Raw genomic sequence first — 22,166 nt, 5'->3', positions numbered from 1 at the left:
CAGATCCTTAGCGGTCATGTGTTTTCCTTATTTCTGTTACATTAGTGTGTGCGCCGTAATCCATGGATTAATGAAGTAGGTTACTATAAATCAAGCAGGATTTATAAAGCGTGGCAAATAATCTGTGAGGGTCCCAAGGTGCTGGAGTTGCTAGCTCCTATGGGGTGCTTTGTTCATTCAAACAGTCAAGTCTTATGTCCTTCACTAAATTCCTGGAGTGATGCAGCATTCCTGAGGTGCAGGGGAAGATCTTTCCAGGCTTTGGCCACCAGCTGACAGAAAGAGTGTCCTCCAATGTTGGATCGGCGGATCCGGGCGGTGTTTGCGAGGAAGAGGAAGGCGGATCGCAAGTGTCTGGTCGGTTGGTAGAAGGTAGTTCGCTTGTTGATGTATGCTGGTCCTCTGTTGTGCAGGGCTTTGTATGAGTGGGTCGGCATCTTGAACTAGCATCTATTCAAGATCGGGAGCCTGTGGAGCTCCTTAAGGTGCGGGGTGATGCAAGTCTGTCTGGGGAGGTCAAGGACGAGTCTTGCACTGCCTTTAATCTTTTTAGGGGCGTGCAGTGATTCCTTCGTAAGGAGTATAACCATAATCCAGCCTGCTGGTGACGAGGTCTCCCAATCAACACCAGAAGGACAGTCTACAATCTTACAGAGCAGGCATAGGGTGTGGAAGCAGGCAGACAAGCCTGCATGTATCAGTTTCTCCATAGATAACTTGCTGTCCAGGATGATGCCGAGGTTGCCGGCGTGGTCTGTTGGGGTGGGGAGGAAGGGCAGAGTTCGGCAGGCTACCAAGTGGTGTTCTTAAGAATCACGCTAAAGTGCTCAATGTGGTTGCATGCACTTCTTCAAAAGAACTGTCAGGGAAGCCAATTTCATTTGACCTACTATCAAATGCAGATGTTATGTCAATAAAAGAAAAACAATTTCACTCTCTATATTTACTAAACTGTTTCAAAGAGATTTGATATTATGCACACATTTTATAAACATTGACACTTCTCACATCATCTACATTTCTGAATACTGGGGCCAGGCAAGTTGCAATGTTCTTGTCTTCGAAATAAAATACAGGCGTTGTAGGAATTAAAAAGGAAAAAAAAAACAAGTCTTTCAAGGAGTGCCATGTTAAAGTATGTAGATTAGTATTGTCCTGTGCACCCTTTATTATTCTCAAACACACAACCGCACTCTAAAGTTTTCTAAAACTAATGATAGAAGGGAAGAGGGAGGGTGCTGGGACTGGAAAACATCAGTACACTCATCGTGACTGCCCTCCTCCTATTTGTGCTACTGGCAGAGAAAAACTATGTAAATTATCATCTTATCTAAGAGTTTTTACCATCATTACAGTGCCACATATTTAACCCTGAATGATCCAGCTCCGTCCCATTGTAAACATAGTACTTGATTGTTAGTGAGCCTTCTCTAGGCAGCCATATTTATTCTGGCTCAGGCAGCTCAATAAACAAAATCACAGCTGTGTGGAGGGGGGTAACACCATTTCTGTGGAGTCACACAACTTCTGTCCAGTCAAAACGTATTCTCCTGTCTTCCAACGTGGCCAGAGCTAAAATCTCTTCTGTAGTTTTCCTGAAAGATCATGTTTAGGTTTATCACATAAGGTCTGGTGACGGCTGCAGTATCAAGCCAGGCTTAAAAAGCAGGCTCCTGTTAAACATAAACTACTTGGTCTGCTAGAAACCCCTGAGTCAATTGAGATTTTTTGAAACTTCTACTGAAACATTACTTTTATTGTCTGCTAAAGAAGACCTCTTTTTAACTCAGTAAAAAGATGTCCCATGGGACTTGTTTGCCCAGAATGCCAATATTTTGATGTATAGGTCCAGAGGGGACAATGGAACCATTGAAAACGTGTATCTAAAGGTTCTTTCCGAGTAGCACTTCCAGTTGTTTCCTTTTAGCTTCAACAATGACACTTAAGCAGATATTCTAGTGATAATTTGTCATTTAAGCTAATTTCCATTTCCTCATTTCAAGGTCCAGTCTGCCTTCAGACGTTCTGCTCCTTCTCTCGAATGAGAACAGAATGGTAAAGCATAAGTGTCCAGTTCAGAGGTCCATACTACCTCTGGCCTGACAGTGCCAGGAATCTTCACCTTAGGAAATATCCAATAAGCCCATACATGTCTATGTTGCGCTAATGAAAATAATCTGTTAGTGGCAACAGGAGAACCATTGAGAATTGTTAAGGTAAGTTCAGTGACATGTGCACTCTGCAATATTTGCTTACTTTCTCACTCAGTGCAGCTGTGTTCATTGCCGAACACCCCTTTTATATTTATGTCCAAAAAACCAAAATCTTTCAATGTCAGTGTTGAGTTACGCTTCTTCATCTTGTTAAATTCATACTGAAGTTTTCAATCAAATGTTGGCAGATCATGTTAATTTAGTAAATGCATGTTATTTGTCTTTATTATTATTTTTATTTTTTTATCTATCCAGGCTTATTCTTTAGTGGACCGAGAGGTTGGATACTGTCAGGGAAGCGCTTTTATCGTTGGTCTTCTTCTGATGCAGGTAATGCATTCATAGTGAACATTAATTAATGGTGTGATTGCTTGCGTATGTGAGGATTTGTGGAGATATTAACTTGTAACAGTTATTCCTTGGTAGTTAGATTCATGTCTTGTTTCTAGGAGTAACTATTAATAACATAAAGGTAAATCCCAACTAATTCATAAACTATTTTCTTGTTAGAAAATTTTCTATGTTGAGCAAAGAAAAGTTTGGAAGGCTAAGCAAAACATTGCGAACCATATTTTTTATTTAAAGTCAAAGGAATTTCAATCCATGTTCCTACAAAACACTGTTCTAGATCATCCTTTAAAAGTGGAGAGTTGGTGTTTTGGCCTCCGTACTCCACTGAAAGAGAGAACTTGCTGCTTTCTACGTTAGTATTTGCCACAATCACCTGTGGCCTCTTCTTTTGTACATCCAAGAGCTAATGTCTTTGGTGATGATTTGCCCCTAACTAATGAGAATTAAACAACTGACATTTGAGCAGTGGGTGTACAGCGACAAATTTGTTCTTTGATGTGCTTTTGATCAAATTCTCTGTATGTATTATTGATACACAAACCTCCCTTAATGGCCCCATTGTCATCTTGCTTAGCTGGCACACTAGTTGTTAATGGCTTTGTTAAGTAAATTATTTACTTTGTGTAGTATCTCTTACTCGACTAACTAAACCGAAAGGCAGCATTGTGATTCAGTATTGAAAATTTTTCTGTCAGATGAAAGCACTCGGACGTGTGGGTGCGGATTCCACAGCACACTTTTTGTTGCTATCAGTCAGACATCATGCTTGTGATCGTCAGTAGTTGTTCTTTGTGGATTTGTAGTTCAATCTAATGCTATACATTTATTTTAATATATGTCATTGGAAAAAACAAACTAAAAAAAATCGACCACTGTTAGAGTGTCTGAGCACACATCCACAAAGCGCACACAGTGGAAATGCACAGCCCTTACACGATCCAGCTGAGAAATGTAAATACATGAGCTCATGGCAACAATGTAGATTTTCCACAGCCAGGTGGGCAGAAAATCTGGATTTTATTAAGGACCCCAAAATATCTTCGCCACCTCTGTTAAATCCTTTGATTTTGGGCCGCCCAATTTGTTTACATACCGAACCACCGAAACATTGTCCATCCTCAGAAGGACTGAACATTTCACTTTGTCCTTTGTGAAACATTTTATTGCAAAGGATCCTGCTAGCAACTCCAAATAATTTATGTGAAGAATTTTTTCTTCTTCCGTCCACTGACCTCCAGCTAATTGTGAACCACATCGAGTATCCCATCCATCTAAACTCGCATGTGATTATTGCCAGCTCTGGGCTTTTGCCAAAAATTGCTCTTCCGTTCCATGCTTCCATACTTTTCAACCACTAATTGAGTTACTCTTTCACTTCCAAAGATAGGACAAGGTCCTCCAAATATTTCATACCATTTCTTAAATGAACCACTTTCAACCTTTATAAAGCACGGTAATTCAAAGGACCAGGAAAAATAGCCTGAATGTAGAAGATAAAAAGCGTATCACACGAGCCAACATTCTCAAGGGAATTTGATCTGGCTTCAAAAATTTCCGAATTTTCCTCCTCATTAGTCTCGGTTTGTCACCTGGTAACTTCAATACCCCTTCTATCATATTTACCTAGAAACCTAAAAATTGGGTCTCTTGTTTGGCACCAAACAAGACTTTTTCATGTTGATCGCAAATCCGAAAGACTCAAACTCTGACTGCCAGCTGGGTATGTTCCATCACCTTCAATCTGCTCTGATCCATGATCAAAATATCATCCAGATAGATGATTAAACAAATCCCTCTCTCTCTCAGAAAAGACGCCACAGGTCATAAGACTTTTGTAAAACACCAAGGATCTGATAATAGACCAAATGGGAGACAGACAAACTTCCAAGTTTTACCGAACCATCTTAACATGAGGTACTTCTGATGTGGCTCCCATACAGGAACCGTTAAATACGCGTCTTACAAATCTAATCAAGTCTTCCAATATCCTGTCTGTAGAATGTCTCTCAACAAATGCATCCCTTCCATTTTGAAATGGTGATATACCACCCAGTCATTTAAGTTCCTTAGATTTATAACTGGTCTCATACCCTTGTCCTTCTTTTTTACTAGGAAAATATTGCTCACAAAACCTCCTAGTAACTTACCTGACTCTACAATGGCATTCTTTTCTTTGAGATCCCGAGCTGCCTTGTCCACCAATTCTGCCTGTTGTGTATTGAACCGTACCCCACTTGGAATCCAACTCTGACATGGCATTTTAAAACATTCTATTCGATAACCTTGAACCGTCTGCAGTATGCAAGGATCTTTGGTTATACAAACCCAATTGTGATAAAACTGGGCAAGTCTGCCGGCCAGTTTTACAGGTCTAACAGTATGGTCTAATCTTACCTGATCCTCGATTCCGTTAATCACTGCATCCTCCAAGTCCCCTCTAACGTTGACGTTGAGGGTAGAAGGACGACTTCCAGCTATAATTTGAGGGGCCGTGTTCTCTGGAAAACGAAGCTCTTGTAATTCCTAATCCTTGGCAGGAAAAACGACCACTTGTTCTTCCAGCCCCACCAAAAACACAATCTTGAAACACTCTCTTTATATTCCTTGAGATTTCTGGATGTAAGAATAGGCCCCTACAAGCTTTGACATGAACTTAATAAATTCACCTCCAAAAAGCAATCCATTTGCAGAAGGCCCAGCTTCATAATTAGCCAAATCAATAAGCTTTGGATCAATTTTGAGTAAAATGCTTTTCCTTCGCTCCACTGAAAGAGCAGTGGTAGCATTACCTATCATACATACTGCCCTTTGGACCCATTGATGAAGAGCTCTGACATCCACAATTTAATCATTCAAATGTGCCTCTTCAATTAAATAAAAAATCTTGGTCAGTAGTCCTACTACATCCAAAAGTCGATCCTGGCACATTTTCAATCCCTAACTTAGCCTTTCTGTGGATCTCAACCCTCTTTACTGACAAAAGGTAAAATCTTAGGGTCCAACTCAGGTGTCATCAACACCTTATACTCCACAAAGGGTTAGGACACTCTGATATCAATCTTACTCTCACCTCTTTTGAAATTTGCTTTCTCATCCAAGCATGCACATAATTACCAACATGTTCTAAAGGCGACCATTCTGGTGAAAGTAGATGTCTTATTAGTAAAGGATCAAACATAAAATCTCCCTTAGGATCCAAAACCTATTTTCAGAGGTATCATTTCCTCTATCTTTGGACTCCTTTACAAGGATCACGTCCTCTCTCCCTGAGTCCCCAGACTCAAAATCAGAAGAACAGCACAATTCAACCTCTGCACTACCTGTGGAGTCATCACAATGGACCTACTTATGTTTATGGCCCCTCATTTTGATCTTTAATCCTTTATCTGGGTCTTTATATTGCCCACCATGTGTGTCCTCGACACTGTCCTGTGTTGTTTAAACACAACTATCCTGATCTGTTTTTTTTTTCTTAAACCAAAACTTCTTCAGATAGGTGTTTCCTTTTTCTAGACACCTTCCCATGTTTAGTACAGTGGCCAGACTCCTCTGCCGCCAAACATTTTCCTCCTCAGAGGAAATTTTGTAACCTGACATCATTGCCTCAAATTATTTTCTCCATTTGTTTGTTCAAATCTGGAGAAATTGTCTCTAATGCAATTTTAAATTTGTCATCCAATAAAATCCCCTCCTCAGAATGAGACACATTCTCACTCATCATTCCAACACAAATATTCCAAAACCAAAATATTCAAGCAAATTTACTAAACTAAAATTCAAATAAGACCAACTACTAAACCTGTCAGAAATAAGCTCTGTTGTTCCTACCAACAACTGCCAGTTTCATCAACAGGAAACCAACTTCTCTTTCCCTCACAAATAACTGACAACAAAACTGTCGACATCCATTTGAAAAACATAATACTCAAACATCCAAAAACCACAAAATGGCTGCCACTATTGATCGTCAACAGATAAGAATAATCCTAAACCCTTCTTTATGGTTATTACCCACAAAAAACCCTGCTGAGGAAGAACCTTCGTCGCAAGTAAGAATATTATTTTATTCTTAAATACAATGCTGAATAAATGGTGTGCTTCGCATCTACCAACTCACATTGTGTTGTTAATTACCACCGTCATGTTACTGAGCCTCGTATGAGCCTCGCACGCCAAAGAAACACAGCCTTAAGATCTCCATGCGCCTGATGCTGTGCAAGCTCTTTTGATCTTAAACGATCAGAAACTGATTCAATGAGCCTTGCGATTCTGAAAACAGTGCGTGCTCAATAACCGTCTCCCCGGTAATGGAAATAGTTTATTATGCCGTTGATAGACACACGTGAGCGAATTTTTTATTCAAATTAAACAAGTTAAAAGAAAGTATTTACATTACAAATATAAATGAAAAAACTAACTAAGTTGAAATAGAGGAAAGCATAGATTATACGTTCTAAATAGATACAATTCAGACTATAAACTAATAGTAATGTATATAAACCATCCAATTTAAAATATAACAGTTTAAACATAACACATTTTAAAATTTCTACCGGACAGACAAAAAAGTGGACTCACCCCATGCATTATGTTTACTCCTTGTCACTCTCCACACCTGCTAGCCCACTGTCTAATGACTCCACTTTCTGCAGAATTTGGAGGGGCTGGGAATGCTCCAGTGACTGGTTTGAATCTCCCTTTTGTGATCTACTTGCCTTATTCTTGGTGTAGCCTGGTCCATGATTTGAAGGACTTCTGAATGTTGTCAGGTGGTATCTTCTTTTTATATCTTCATTTGGATTTTTGACATCATTATGTAACTTTAATGTCATGCTGTTATTCTATTTTTCACTTTTTCTCTACCGCTCTGCACCTTAATCCAATTTCGTTTTCCCTTTTTAAGGGTGGCCCTGACACTTATTTTAGAGTTGTGACTGAGGCATTCATTACCTGTTTGGCGGGTGGAAAATGGCGTCTGCCAAATTCCCTCGTTCAGAAGACCTCCAGTGTGGTCTCCTTTCTGCTGCCTCTATTACGAGTTTCCCGCTTGGTCAGCCGGCTGTTTCCGCCCATTGGTCCAGCTGGAAGCAGCCCACAACCGGCTCATAATCAAGCAGACTGGCAATGTTGCTGTGCGTCGGTGCAGCAACACCCATCACACTTCTTACTGTCTGCTAAGCAGACAGTGAAAAGCACGACAAGGCTGTCCATGGGGGTCCCTGCACTGACCATGCCAAGTGCATGGGCAGTGCAGGGGCCCCGTGTGGCCCCTGGCACCTAGTCTCTGCCAGCTTTTACATGGCGGTATAACCGCCATGTAAAAGCATGGTATAACCGCCATGTAAAAGCATGGTATAACCGCCATGTAAAAGCTGGCAGAGAGGGGACTCGTATTCCCCAGGACAGCGATGCTTGCAGCGCTGCCCTGGTGGATTAAGACCGCTGGCACCACCAGGCCGTCGGTTGGCGGAAAAAGTGTCATTGCTGGCAGTCCGACTGTGGTGGGTTTGCCGCGGTGAGACTGCCAGACTCGTAATGAGGGCCGGAGTCTGTGTTTGTGTATGTTGTGCTTCACAATCCTGGGGCTGATCATCACTGATGGTGGTATAATATTTAATGTTACTCCTTTTTGTACTTCAGTCACATGGCAGATTTAATTTCTGCTTGTTCTTTCAGGCAATATCAGGTGTGTCCCTCTGCTTTGGTTTCCACTGTTTCTTCCACGTTTGCTTAGACAATCAGCAACTCTATTAGCTGTTGCGTGAAATAATTTTCGGATTACCCAACATTTATGCTGGAAATGTTTTGTTTGTTTTGCTGCCTTGAAAAAGTCCTGTGTACGAAACATATGTTGGCTGCTTCTAGGAGGAAGTTTTGTATGTAATGCACAGACAATTTGGATGGATAAACCGATTCAGTTGAACAACTTGATCCTGTGATTGATGTATACTTAACAAGAAATGCACCGAAACTCGTTTCAGTGTGTTCTTCCATACCGCCCTCACAAGCTGTCTGGACTGTTTTTACAGAAATGAATATTGCACCTTAGGTGATTAGGTGCTGTGACCATGTGAGCACCACTCTAGGGACTTCCTCTGCTGCTCATAGGACTCATTTACTTAACATTCAGATCACTGTTACCCCCATCTCTTATGAGTGTTGGGGTGTGCAAAGCCTTAGCATGACCACCAATGTTTATTAAGTTCTGGTGCACAAGTTGCGGATTGTAGCAACGTCTTGTGTGCCCGGGTAACAAGGAGGCAAGGAACTGTTTATCAGGTTTTACCCTAGCCAAACAGATGAACACCTTTCTGGTGGGAGAGTGTGACAAATATGTGACCTTGTGAGCATGTTGTTGGTGTGCGGAGGGATTCCCCACAGCCCCCAAAAAGATGATCCTTGGCCCTATCCTGCTCCCCCTTCCTATTCCCCAGCCGTAGTTGTCGTTTGTGCTTTGATATTTACTGGTATTGTCATATATTGCCTGGTCAGTTGCAGTTTTATAGATTTTATATAAGAGTGGTTTTTTTCTGTAGCATTACAGTGCAGATGCAGTGAGCAAGTTTTGAGCACTGCACCTTACATTCTACTAGTTATTTGTGAACCAAATGGTTGCATCAAGGTTAACATTTGTATTTATTTTTTAGGTGTTATTATATAGTTATTGGTTGCAGTGTTGTATCCATTACTGCTGCACTTAATTGCTATCTCCAGAAAGGGCGTATTGCTGGATTATAGCATTATTTTAGCCTACCAGTGTGGTATGATCATGTTTTTGCAGTTTCCATTGAATGGAGAAGCCTGTCAGGTGCAGTGGTTACTAGTGGCACGGCTAGCCACAGATCAGGATCTCATCTAAAAATCTAGAGAGCCGGGGAAACAGATGTTTCTGATTTGCCTCTAAAAACTCATTAAACTTGTGTCTTGTATTCTAACATAACTGACTTTCCTTTATCCCTTGTGTTTTACATACTGAAATTTGAACGTATACAATCTGCCCATTTAAATTAAATAAATTAATATCCTGGATGGCTCTCCCATTTTAAAATCACAAAGCTGAGCAAAGAACTCTTGGCCTGAATAACTTCATCAAGTTAGACGACCACTAATTCTGCTGGCAGTTTGTTGGTATCCTGCACTCATAACTAACTCAATAGTGTTGAGACCTTAGAACAGTACTTATGTCGGGTATTGGATTCATTAGTACTCAATTGGTCATGTTCTACACAATTTAGATGTGATTCTGAACTGCCAGGATTTCTACCTATGGCATATACGTCTTTGATTTAGCACTCAGGCTAACCTAGCTACTGATCCACCTGAGAGATTCATAAAAACCTTCTTCTGTGTGGTGCTATGAGCCTTTGGGTTGCACTTTTGTCATCTTGTTGGGTAGCACCCTCTGTGCAGAGGCTATTGAAGTCACTGCCAATGCTTAACTCACCTTCTATTTATATGTGTATGTTCGGGTCTCTCTTGTATAACTGATATGGTTCTGGCTCTGCATTGGATTTAAAAAATAATGGAATGAAGCCTGGTTAGACACTGGTCTCTAATGCCTATGTAACGTGCACACCCTCTGCTCTCCGATATGCTTCCAAGTTCTGTCCTCTCAACGGTCAGTTGTATGCTTAGTGCCTTCTTTCAATAATTTTTGCTGAACATTCCCACTGCCTGTAGATTTCCTGGCTTCTTGTAATCCTTGTAGGTCTTATTGAAATTTCCCAAATAGTTTGACTTTCAGCCTCTAATATGTTTTACATTTTGTACACATTGTGCTTTTGATTTCCTATGTATATTATCTGAGTTTTTTTTAGTCAGTCCTGACACAATGCTTGAAAGGCCTCCTTAGCTTTAAACTCTGGATGGTTCACTTACTTATTCCCAGTCTGACCTTTAGCAGAGCTGGTAGGGTTTAGTTTCTTAACCATTTGCATAATCATACCTTCCTAGCTTCACTTGAGTGTTGCATAAAAACATTAGGCTTCTCAAATTAATCTCTGATAGGTTTGTTTGTATAGGCATTGGTGTGTATTGAAAGTCTAAACTGAAAAATCCAAATACAGGTTAATGTATAATAGCTTATTTTTTTAGGTCGAGCCTAGGCAGCACTGTCTCTTTGAAACATGTTGTATATACTTTGTGGGCTTAAAGCCCGTCCATTGCTTTTCATTTGTTCCTTTCAGTGCCATTTAAAAATCCTTGCTTCCAAGTGTCTAAGCTTTCCTGTTTGTCCCTCCTTTTCGTTGGTTATTCACTCCCAGAGAGCACTGCCACAGGACTTGTAGTGTTCCACTTCTTCCCTTGTAGCAGCGGTTTAGGGACTACTTTGCTCTTTCTCTAAGAGTAAATCACTTAATCTCCTTGTGCTGATTCCCTACCCCCACCCTGCTTTTTCCATTTTCTTAGTAAGCGCTTGTGTTTCCACTCGTCACTGTGATAAACACTCCTTCATCCAAGAGATTGGCAGAATCTTTACAAACTGATGCCCTCTTAACTTTATCCTAGTGATTGCTCTGAGCGCTGCCTTTTTAAAAAAAAAAAAACAACACTTCAATATTGGCTAGGGACCCACCTGCTGTTCACCATTCCTTTGACTCCCCCTGGTGTCCTCACGGCCCTCTCCTCCGATTGGCCAGTGCCTTTAAATCCTGGCTTCCGCGCTACGCTCGCTTTTCATGCAGCCCCATTAATTTACAGCCAAGTGATCCGACAGAAGCTGTGCTGAGCGGAGATGATTCTTTGCTGAGTGCATGCTTGTTTGCATGCTGCTCCTGCTCACGGGCCTGCTTGCAAGTGACATGTTTGGTGCCTTCCCATAATTGCGCTTCCTGACCTCGCTCTGGGTAAGCCTCACCATTTCTGCTGCTTCCACTGGCTCTATTAGCTTGTGAAGAACAGGTTTATGGCTGAGCTTCTTTCAATTCCTTATTGTACATATTTAAGTACATAATCTAAAGAAAATACATTCTCTATTTAAGCAGCAGGTACAGTGCATGGATTAAGGCCAGTTACCTAGCACATCGGCATACACAAGGAAACAAAGACAGTCTCATGTCAACCAGAAAAGCATAATGCCGCAAATACCACAGAGGTATCTAAGACATCAACAATACAGTCTGGAGGGAGCCTGAAGTGCCCCTCAGTAGGCACCACACAGCCTCGCCTTCTGTCAGTCTATGCATCACAGAAAGTCTTGCAAAGCTGTGGCATAGTTTTCACTGTATGTTTTAACAGCACGTGCTGCCCAGCAGTAGAGACAAACACTGAAGACCAACACATACTCACAGTCAGCCAAATTGCAGCAGCGCATTTCACATGGCATCCGCAGCACAGACCATATCTCCCATCCCACAAAAGAATCTCTGCTCCGCCATGACTCTCAGTACACCAGATACCAGCACTGCCTTGTCATGTCTGCTAGAACACCAGGCAGCAGCACTGTCTCAACATGTCTCCCGGCACATCACACAGCAGCACTGCCTCCCCATTATACCAAGTACCCTAGACACAACACATGTCTCGCAGAGCAATACATGTCAGAAATGAGTAGTGTCTTTTTCGTGACTGCTAACTCATGAAACAGCAACACAACCTTGCTGTGTCTCCCAGCGCATCAGCCTCCAGCATTACCTCACCATGCCTCACAGTGCACCAGACAGCAGCACTGCCTCACCCTGTCTCCTAGTGCACTGGACAGGAGCACTGTCTCACTGTGTCTCTTAGGTTGCAAACTTGCCCTGTCTGAGCATGAATTGCAGTTCCAGTGTTCATTAAATAGCACGAAAGCCCCACATTTGGTGTGTGTGGCCATTCACTAGTGGCATATGAATTAACAATAGATTATGTAGCACCCAAGATAATGTGCTGCATGGCTAAAAACGTATAACGTCCCAAAGGAGAGACGTATTGGCTATGCCAGTGTTTCCTTTACAATGTGGTCCAGACTGTCCTTTGAGCCAGATAGAAAGGTATTGATGGTCCAGTGACACAAACTATCAGGAAGAATGCCCAGCACATTTTGTTTATGGGTCAAGGAGTCTGAGAGCTCTGTACCAAAAGTATATAATAGCCATGTTTTGTATGACATAATGTGTATAACCTTGAGTGACTTTGATTAATCAATCTTAGCCTTATAACTCAATTCTTTTGGTGGTCAGCATGGGCAGTGCCTCCAGTTGGGCGCCCTGTACTGCAGTCTGTAAAGTATCCCTCTCAATACCTCAGTCCTCTCCATTTGCTCTATCAGGGTAGAGGGCGAGTTAAGATGTGGGCCGATTTAGGTTTCCAAAAAGCATACATTACAATGGTGATTTCCTCCCCTCTCTGATTCAGACATTGATGTCATTTCCACACCAGATTAGCTCTTGCTACTAATCATGTTCTGGCCCCTTCAGGTGGGGAGTCAAAGGAATACCATTATGGTGTGACAACAATTTCATGCAATGTGACATAAAGACATGTAAGTCAGATTGGAAAACGCTGTTCTAACTATTGAACTAGTGAGGCCAGAGATCAGGGTATCTCACCAAGACCCTGATTAATATTGTGTGCAAAATTAAATAGAAATGGAAGAAAAAGAAAACCTCCAGGCTGATATTAGTAACTATGTAAAATGCAGAAAAAGAAAGAGTTCTCAGTGCAGTAGCATCTATTTAAATTGCATTTACAGTGTAAACTCTACATTAAAATTCATTTGAAATCCATAAAAATATAATCTATAGTACCAGTGGTTCCCAACCTTTTGACTTCTGTGGACCCCCACTTTATCATTACTAGAACCCGGGGACCTCCCATAGAATCATTATTGGAATCTGGGACCCTCCCCCCCCCCCCATTGAGTCGATACCGAAAGCTGGGGACCTAATCTGGTAATAATATTTAATTTTCTAAGCAGTTGTGGACCCCCTGAGGAGGCTTCTCGGACCCCAAGGTGTCCCCGGACCACAGGTTGGGAACCACTGATCTATACTGTTCTTGTTTAAAACAAAAAAAAATCCCATGTAATGCTATTTCATCTCAACTATTAAACATCATTTATAGTTCCTATTTGGGTGTTTCACCTTTCTTAAGGCGTCCCAATCAAAGACACTGTCTCAGCTGTTTTAATTTCACATTATTTTACTCCAAAGGCAGCATGTGTTACATCCTCAACATTTATCTCAGTAACCTCTGCATTCTTTTTATGGCCTGGCTAGGCAGTGCAGCTGTCACCAGACAATTTTTGTGAGCATCACTTGAGAAGGGCTTAGGCTCTTCCCACATTTTGAGTGCCAGTAGTGCATATTTTGATTGCGTAGGAAATCTGTGCTTCCACAAAATTAGTGCTTGCCATCCACACAGCTGTAATCATTTTGTTTATCAGGCTGCATGCGCTTGACATTTAAGGGCCACACACATTACATTGTAATGCTATTACAGTGGCTTAGATAACTAAATCATTTATGGTGTTTTTCTCTGGTAGGAGCACAGATGGCATAAGGCAGGCATTAACCTACTTAGATGGTTAGGACTGGCTTGACATTGCAGCTGTCATCTGGTCTTTTAACCAACATCAATACTTTTGTACAGACCTTTGCATCCACACAAATACATATACATTTCTGTGTGATTCACACTACTATACAACATTCCTTTAAAGTCAGACATGTTGGCATTTTCAGTGCTTGTTTTTTATTTTGGAGACCACACCAGGCTTCCTTGCTCCAAGCACTGACAATTACACTACGCATAGTGTCATGAAGATGTTGTTATAAGATGAGGTAAGTATGTCAGAAAGACATCTAAAGCTGTTAATACCTAGTTGATTGGTTAGAGGCGATATACTCAATTTACTCTTGCTGTCTGAAATAAAAAATGTTTAAACTTTGAATTAGCCAAATACAACCAAGTACTCTATGAAATGTAAGATATGCAAAGCTTTTCCACCAGTCAGGGTGCTGCAGTAGATACAGATATTGCCTCTTTTACTCAGCACAACAAGCATTGGCAAAGCCAATAGGTCTGGTGATGGCTGCCAGCCTTTTGCTTTGTCTGTGCTTATTTTGTCATCGTTTTTTGGAAATTTTTGTTTTGGAGGATGCTGCCAGGGTCTCATCAAAATGGCCAAAAGCAAGAACTTTTTGCTTTTTTGGTCTTAAAAATGACATAATAGCTTAGTAGTCCCTTGTGAAAGGGCAGAATGACTCACTCAGAATCAAGTTAGCTAATGGCTGAAGTGGGCTGACCCACTTCTCCTTTCTGCAGTGGGTGGAAGAAAAATGTGAATAACACAGTAACTGACCGGTGAATGAAGAGGGCTCAATGAAACCCCCCCTCCAAGTATGATAAGTAAAATATGTGTATATATATGTATATATAATATAGTAAAATCAAAAGATCTTGGTTAATGCTAGACAAAACATCAAGCCAGTTTCTGCCTAAGCAATTATAAACAACATTGTCAAGTAAGCCTACCATGCCAGTCCATCATTGACTTTGGGAAAAGCCTATGGAAACACACAGAGGGTTGCAGGAGGATTCCTTGGAGTAAGTGTCACCACTGGTGATTTTTCGGTGTAGCATTCCAACCCATTATTCTTTTGCCCTCCATGCCTTCTCAATTTGGACCCAGCCATATCCAAATCGGTCCTGAACCTGCTTCAATAGGAACAGTTAAGCTCGAACTGCCAGGCCAGGGCCTTCCTGAACCAGAACACAAGCAGCCTAAGCAGAGTTTCACCGTTTTTGGGGCTCATCAGTCAGGTGCAGCTTGGTTCCAGTGGTACAGTGAGTACAGTACCCAGATCTGGGCATACCCATTCAAGTTATGGTGGTACATCACACACACAAAATGTGGTAGGAGGATTGTTTGCAGTAAGTCTAAACATGAGCAGTTGTTCGGATAGCTTTCCAACCCATCATTCTCTGCCCACCATGCCACCTCATTTTGGACCTAGCCATATACAAATCAGTCTTGACCCTACTCCAATAGGAAGAAGTCCAGCCTGAACTGCCAGTCCCGGTGCTCCCTGAACTGGAACACAAGCAATTCAAGACTGGTTTCCCCCTTAATAGGGCTTGTTAGTCAGATGTATCTTGGTTCCGGTTGCACAGTGAGCATGGGATCCACATCTGAACTTAGCCTTGCCACTTAGGGCGGTTTCCCTAAACCTGTACTACTCATTCATTGTTACTCCTATTTATATTTTAGTGCATCGTTGTTTTAGAATGGAATAATTGCCACAGCTCGGCGTACTACTTCACAGTAGGATGGACTTTGCCCCATGTTATGTGAACTTGAGCACCCCAGTGATCCTCAAATTTCTTGTAAAAATAACTGTTAAATTATTTTAGTTTATATGGCTATAGTGCATGTTTTATGCTGTAAATTAGATATTATATAGGCCATAAACTAGAAGAATAAACACACCCGAAAGTTGACAGCTGTTTTGTTGACAAAGCTTTAATCATTGTTGTGAGAAAAAGTGGCAAAAGGAGAGTACATGGAAAATACACAGTAAATAAAATATATAAAAGGAACAAGCTGCAGGGATCCAACATTTTTTGTACATATTTGTATTGTATTATATATACACGTACAGTAACAAATATGACCCAGCATCTCTTGTGCACCTCATTTGCCCTAAAAACCATGCACAGAATCAAAGTTCACCTCTTCATCATACATCCTTGCTGCCTCATCAGGCCACCCATGGCTTCAGCACCTGTGTGTATTGTGCTGCTTGGTGACTGGCCCCTTGTTTACTTTGCCTGGATCAAGACGTGTGCATCCATTTCCATCCCCTTCTCAAGCCACATCTGTATCCCAGCCCCCCACCCCCCACACATTTTATCAAATTTCCTTAGGCATCCTTGTTCTGTGTAGTTTTCTTTATCCATGATCTTACAATATTCCATTCCAATCTCCCAATGTCAGTGACGGAGAGGGCCCCCAGCACGTCATTTCTGAGCAATGTCTCGCTTTGCCACCATACAGCCCAGGATCACCAATGTCGTTTGATATCGGGAGAGGTCTGTCGAGCCCCATAGGCCTAGAAGTTCCAGTCAGGGCCGTAGCTCCAGGGGCAGTCCTGTCAACTCCTCCAGAGAGCCCCCAACCGTCTCCCAAAAGTCTCCGGAACAACTCCAGAGTTTGTAGAAAAGAGTGCCTTTCATCCCATAACCCCTGAGGCAGTTTGCTTCCTCCACCCTACCTATCCTACGCAGCATGGTACATGTGTAATAGGCTTGAGGTAGGATTTTATATTGGATCAGGCAAAAACCTGCCTTTATGGCCACCTCCGCTGGAAACAACATGGCTTCCCGCCAGTCATCCTCTTGTAAGCCCCCCCCCAAATCATGTTCCCATGTATCCTGTAATCTTGTCAGTGGGGGTTGTGTATTTCTCATAATCATGCCATGTGTCATTGAAATCAATTTCTCCTCAACCCACCCATCAAGCAGTCTACGTTCCCGTGGATGAGTCTTTTCATGGAATGTGCATTCTCCTCCTTCAGAGACACATTCCATGTGGGCATGCCACAGCTGACCATAGTGTAGCCAATGTGTTTCTGGCATCCAATATTACTTCATCAGGAAGGCAAAAGGAACCACCCCATTTGTGCCCCCACTTCATCTGCTCATGGAGAAGCCTACGTCAGTTCTTCTCCGAAAACCCTGCAATGCCACCACGGGGTGCAATTTGGAGCCCTCCCATAAACGGGAGTCAGTCAGTCAGTTTCGGCCTCTCCCCATCTCTCTGGTCAGTCTTCTTCAGGCCGCTACCATCATCTTCGTTTCTGGACATGCTTCGGGCAGCATGCCCCTTGTAGCGCATGCAGGTAGCTCTTACCCCTCATTCTAAGCCCGTCCTGACAAAGTGCTGGGTCCTCCTAGTCTGCGTATGCCCATACATCAGCTACACTCACCTGTGCCACTGCATAATATTTCCAGTTGTTCTGTAGGGCTATACCCTCCTCATATTTAGATCTCTGGAGGACCCCCATAGCAATAAGGGGATTGTCCAAAGCAATGTCAGCACTTCTCCGTCAACCTTAGCAAAAAAAAAAACTGTCTGGGATCCTGTAAGGGCTGTTTTGGCGGACATATTGAACACTCTTAGGTGGGATACCATTGATCCGCTTTAGGAGTGCCATAATGGAGTTACTTGATGGATGCCTCATATAACCACTTGGAAGCAGCATTTCCATTAGAAAACCTAGGCGCCGGAGAGGAGTTTCATTTCAGATCGGTCAAAATGATGTGTGTCTCCCAGATCTATGTTATGTTAAAGGTATTAGTGCACGAACACCAACTTTGTTTTGGGAAAAGAAGAAAAAGCTCAGTGCAGTGGTTGAATTCGATAATGGCAGGAGAATATGGTAGCTAAAAATAGGGTATCTTACTGAAAGACTGCCTTGTGTAGGATTGTCATAGATTTATGGGCAATTATATATTTTTTCTCAATAAAGCTAAACAGCAACTGTCTATCTTATTGATTAGATAGTCCATAGAGAGGGATGCCTCCAGAAGTATTCCCAGATTCCTTACAATATTTACTGATTGAGGGCTCAAGCCAATTGCCGCTAGCCATGAAATAGTATTCCAGTGGTAAGTGCCTGAAGGAGTAATTAAAACCTCTGTTTTAGCAGCATTCCATTTGAAAGCAAATATTAGACATTCACCATCAAGTGATAGGCATTATTATCATGATTAAACTGGGTGTAGTTGATGTTTTTGATAACAGGAAATTGTAAAGATGAACTGCATGTCGTCTTCTGCACATCTGTAAAAGCAGGTCCAGTGCAGATGATGTGAATGGACAAGTGTGCTCCTGTACAGGTTGAATAATAAAAGCTAGAGTGTTAAGACTTGCAGAAGTCCACAATATATTGCTCTGAGATTATGTGCGAAAGGAGAAGTTACAACTTTAGTTCTGCGTGTCAACAAAGAGTGAATCCATTTAGGAATGTGCCCAGTGAAACTTAATTCTTTTAGTGCTTTAATAAGAATACAATGATCGGTGGTCTTGAAGGCCACCAGTAGATCTAGTGGGACTACACTAATCTGTATTCATCGTGAAGTCAGAACACACAGCTACCTCAGTACCATGTCCTGGATAGGAACCTGATTTAAAAGAATAATGCGCTGTCATCCTTATCTGCAGAGTTCCTCACTCAGCTCAATGCCTACATGACCCCACTCACCAGGCTTATTAATCATACAGTTTGTAATCTTCATCAAATTTCTGGAGGTTTTGAAAACTTCATTTTTAGCACTTTACATTGAAAAGTAATTTTTAGATATGCCTAGAACTTTTGACCTTGTTGTTGGTTTTGCACAGAGTGTAACAAACTCTTGGCATAGCCAGCACAGGTGCAGCATGCCACTTTTTGGGCAGATCTGCTGGGAGGAAAAGAAGTTAAGTGGGGGGGTGAAAAAGACATTCCCTCTTATTAGTTTCCATATGAAATTTGCCAAGATATGGTAGTAATCAAATGGGATGCCAGTTACTGGAGTCCTGTGTTCTTATGGAGGTTTTTTTTAATCAAAGGTGTAACTTATTGATTTTTCCCGGCACTGGAAGCTACACCTTCAGTAAGAGAATAACAGAAAATGTCTAAAAGGTTATTTTGTTTTGTATTGTAATGTTATGTTAATTTATATTGTGCACATCCTTATCCAACAACTGTGCAAAGCTTTCATCCAAGGCCGCACACTTTGCTGGATTTGCTCCTTCCTAACAGGCTGCACCCAGTTGGTTAGCTGGGCCCCCTTCACCTCAGGACACAGTCAGCCTCATCTGTGAAGTCCACGCAGTTCAACACCTACATGACGCCACTCACCAGTGTCATACATGCCCACAGAATCAACATTGCTCACACCCACTGCTGTGTCCAAACCTGTGTAAATCTAGACCAAATATTAGAGGATACCTGTTTCACCCTTGAAAAGGCCTACAGGGTCCCATCTCTCGGGCCCCTCACCTGGGCATTGCTGACGAATAACACGGTGAAGCTACTGAATCCTCACCACAGGGGGCCATAAAAACAGGCCACTCCTTATCGGTGAATAGTAAAATAATGCTGTTTCAGGACTTTGGCTGCTCGGCACAAGTGTGTCTCATTTATTGGAGGGAAGCATAAATAAATAAAGTTTGGTCTAACAGACACACTGCTGTTTCAAGCATAATTGAAAATCATTGCCAAGCAACAACCACACTTCACTGAACCTGAAGATGTCTGGGACTGGGGGGATATCTTTGAACAGTAACAGGCAGAAGGAGAACTCTCCTAATGACCTCAGCACTGACGACATGGGAGACCACGATGGTAAGAGGTTCGAAATGCCAGGCCTCAAAGAGTTGCATCAGCATCTGGACTCATGAATGTCAAAGTGAGGGGCTTGCAACAGCTACAGTGCTTAAACAACATGAAGTTTCATCAACAAGTAGTAAATATGACTCAAGCAAAACAAATGGGTAAACAGCATCGCCTGCTGGAAGCTGCAGCGTGGATCATCTGCCACTGGTGACCACACACAGAGTGGGTGAAAGGATAATGTAATAGTCATTTGTTGTAACTAAAAGCTGTGTCCTGGCAGTTGCACCCCTCCCGCCCATTAGCTTTCTAATATGTCTGAAGGAAACTGTGTTATTTACAATTATAATCACATGTTTACGTTTTTGGAAGTTTCATCTTTGGCCCTGGGTTGAGAGTTGAGATATTGTTTGAGTCAGGATTGAAGATTGTTTTAGGTGCTGCAGTTTGCTCACTTTACAAGGCTTACACACTAGTTTGCCTGTTTAGTAAAGGGAGTGTGGGTCATTTCACGGTTTTACAGTGGAGATTTGCAGTCGAAATTTCTATGACACCCTCCAACAAATTGGTCATAGTTACCTTGAATATTCATAGTATGCATACAATGGTAAAACAACGTCTTTCTTACTCCTTCCTTTAAAGTAGAGGTTGTAATATTGCTTATATTGCTTTTACTCAAGAATACCCCTCACTGGCAATTAGAGGATGGTCAATGGCATACTAATATTTCTGCATTGGAAAGGGGAGTCCTTACCTGCCTAGGATCTGGTGTACCAATTTGAACCAACATTGAAGTTGACGGGGAAAGTTAATATGTGAAGATGGAGGAAAAGCTTGATGGGTCCCCTGTGCTACTAGTTAATATCTTGCTCCTCAGCTCAAAACAGCTGCTTTTTTATCTGAACTGACCCCAATTATAGGAAAATGTCCATCGCTGCCATGGATAATTGGAGGTGATTTCACTTGTGTTATGGATGTTACTTTGGATAGATCTCGCCCTCCTCTGACACATTTTCTCACTTTCCGTAATGCAAAAGCACTTATAGAGCATACAGCGCATTGGAGATTATCTGATGATTGGTTGGGCCTAAACTCTAACAAACTGGAATATTCCTTTTGCTCATCTCCAAATAACCTGCATGTTAGGTTAGACCACATTCTCAAGTCATATTCCCTAGGATTCATTGTTTCAAATCTTGAATTCATGGCTAAAAAACTCTCAGATTATAATCTGTTGCTGGTCTGAGTGTTGTCGGGTAAACTATTCTTCCCATTCCATCACAGGAACTGCAGTCTGACATCTTGGAAGACCCAGCATTCGAGAGCTTCTAGGGAAAGACCTAGCTAAGTATTTTGATGCTGGCTCTACTCTTTCCTGATTGGTTGAGTGGGCAGCATTTAAAGTCATTGCACAAGCTACAGGTCTTGGAAGCCTTTTCTTAATGGGAGCATTAGTGCTTCTTTGTCGGCAACACTGGCACACTGTTTTGGTGGACTAATTGAGGTGTATACACTACAGTACATTTGGGGTAAAGACACATGCTGTGGGTGAAAGTCGATGAGATTACTAATGTGGCTTACAAAACACTTACAAAGCAAGAACACTCGCTGGCTCACATCTTTGCCATTCACTTCAGTGCTGACACTACAGTACATATGCAGAGGTAAACCCCATTTTCTGAGTATTACTGCACTTTTTGTTACATAGTCAGACAGTTTCATGGAGTCCATTACTGGCTTCATATGGCTCTGCCCAAGAAAAGGGCCTATTAATAAACAAAAGGTTAATGAAATGAAAGGCAGCTTTGTTATTGACAAAACTTCTGCATTAGATGTCTTGCCCATAGAATTTAATAATGCCTCTATTAACCACCTCATGCCCAAACTGGCTGAACTATGGTATATGATATGGCTGTTGACAGGGGAAAAAGTGCCTTCCACCACTCTCCTTGCCTAAGCCAGGGAGGGATCCCCTTTCTCTATCTTCCTGTAGACCACTAGCCATTCTAAACACTGACTTTAAAATTCTCATTAAGACAATCACTAAAAGAATTCTCCTGGCTTTACCCAATTTGGTCCATCATAATCAGAATGGGTTCTTACTGTGGGTTCAGACCAGTGCCTCATTTTTAGCCTGTGGTTTCCATAGCTCGGCACCAGCACTTAATTATCAACACTGGATAGTCTGCCAGATGGTGGTGAGGTTTGTCTCATTTAGAGAAGAGCACAACAGCTGTTTGTTAATCCAATATATCTCGAAATGATTAGTACCTCACTCCCAAGCCATTCTTAAAGATGTTGG

At 41.8% G+C, this 22,166-nt stretch overlaps 1 protein-coding gene across 3 annotated transcripts in view; it reads left to right on the top strand.

Annotated features, from left to right (window-relative positions):
* Nucleotides 1–22,166, top strand: part of EVI5 (ecotropic viral integration site 5) — a 776,910-nt gene that overhangs the window by 251,188 nt on the left and 503,556 nt on the right. For all 3 annotated transcript variants that reach the window (XM_069232361.1, XM_069232360.1, XM_069232359.1), the window contains exon 5: nt 2,469–2,543. In XM_069232361.1, the coding sequence (XP_069088462.1) occupies nt 2,469–2,543 (75 nt within the window). The remainder of the gene's footprint in view (nt 1–2,468; nt 2,544–22,166) is intronic.

Source organism: Pleurodeles waltl, chromosome 4_2 (genome assembly GCF_031143425.1).
Source record: "Pleurodeles waltl isolate 20211129_DDA chromosome 4_2, aPleWal1.hap1.20221129, whole genome shotgun sequence".
Taxonomy (NCBI): domain Eukaryota; kingdom Metazoa; phylum Chordata; class Amphibia; order Caudata; family Salamandridae; genus Pleurodeles; species Pleurodeles waltl.
This window is presented reverse-complemented; position numbering and strand designations above follow the sequence as displayed.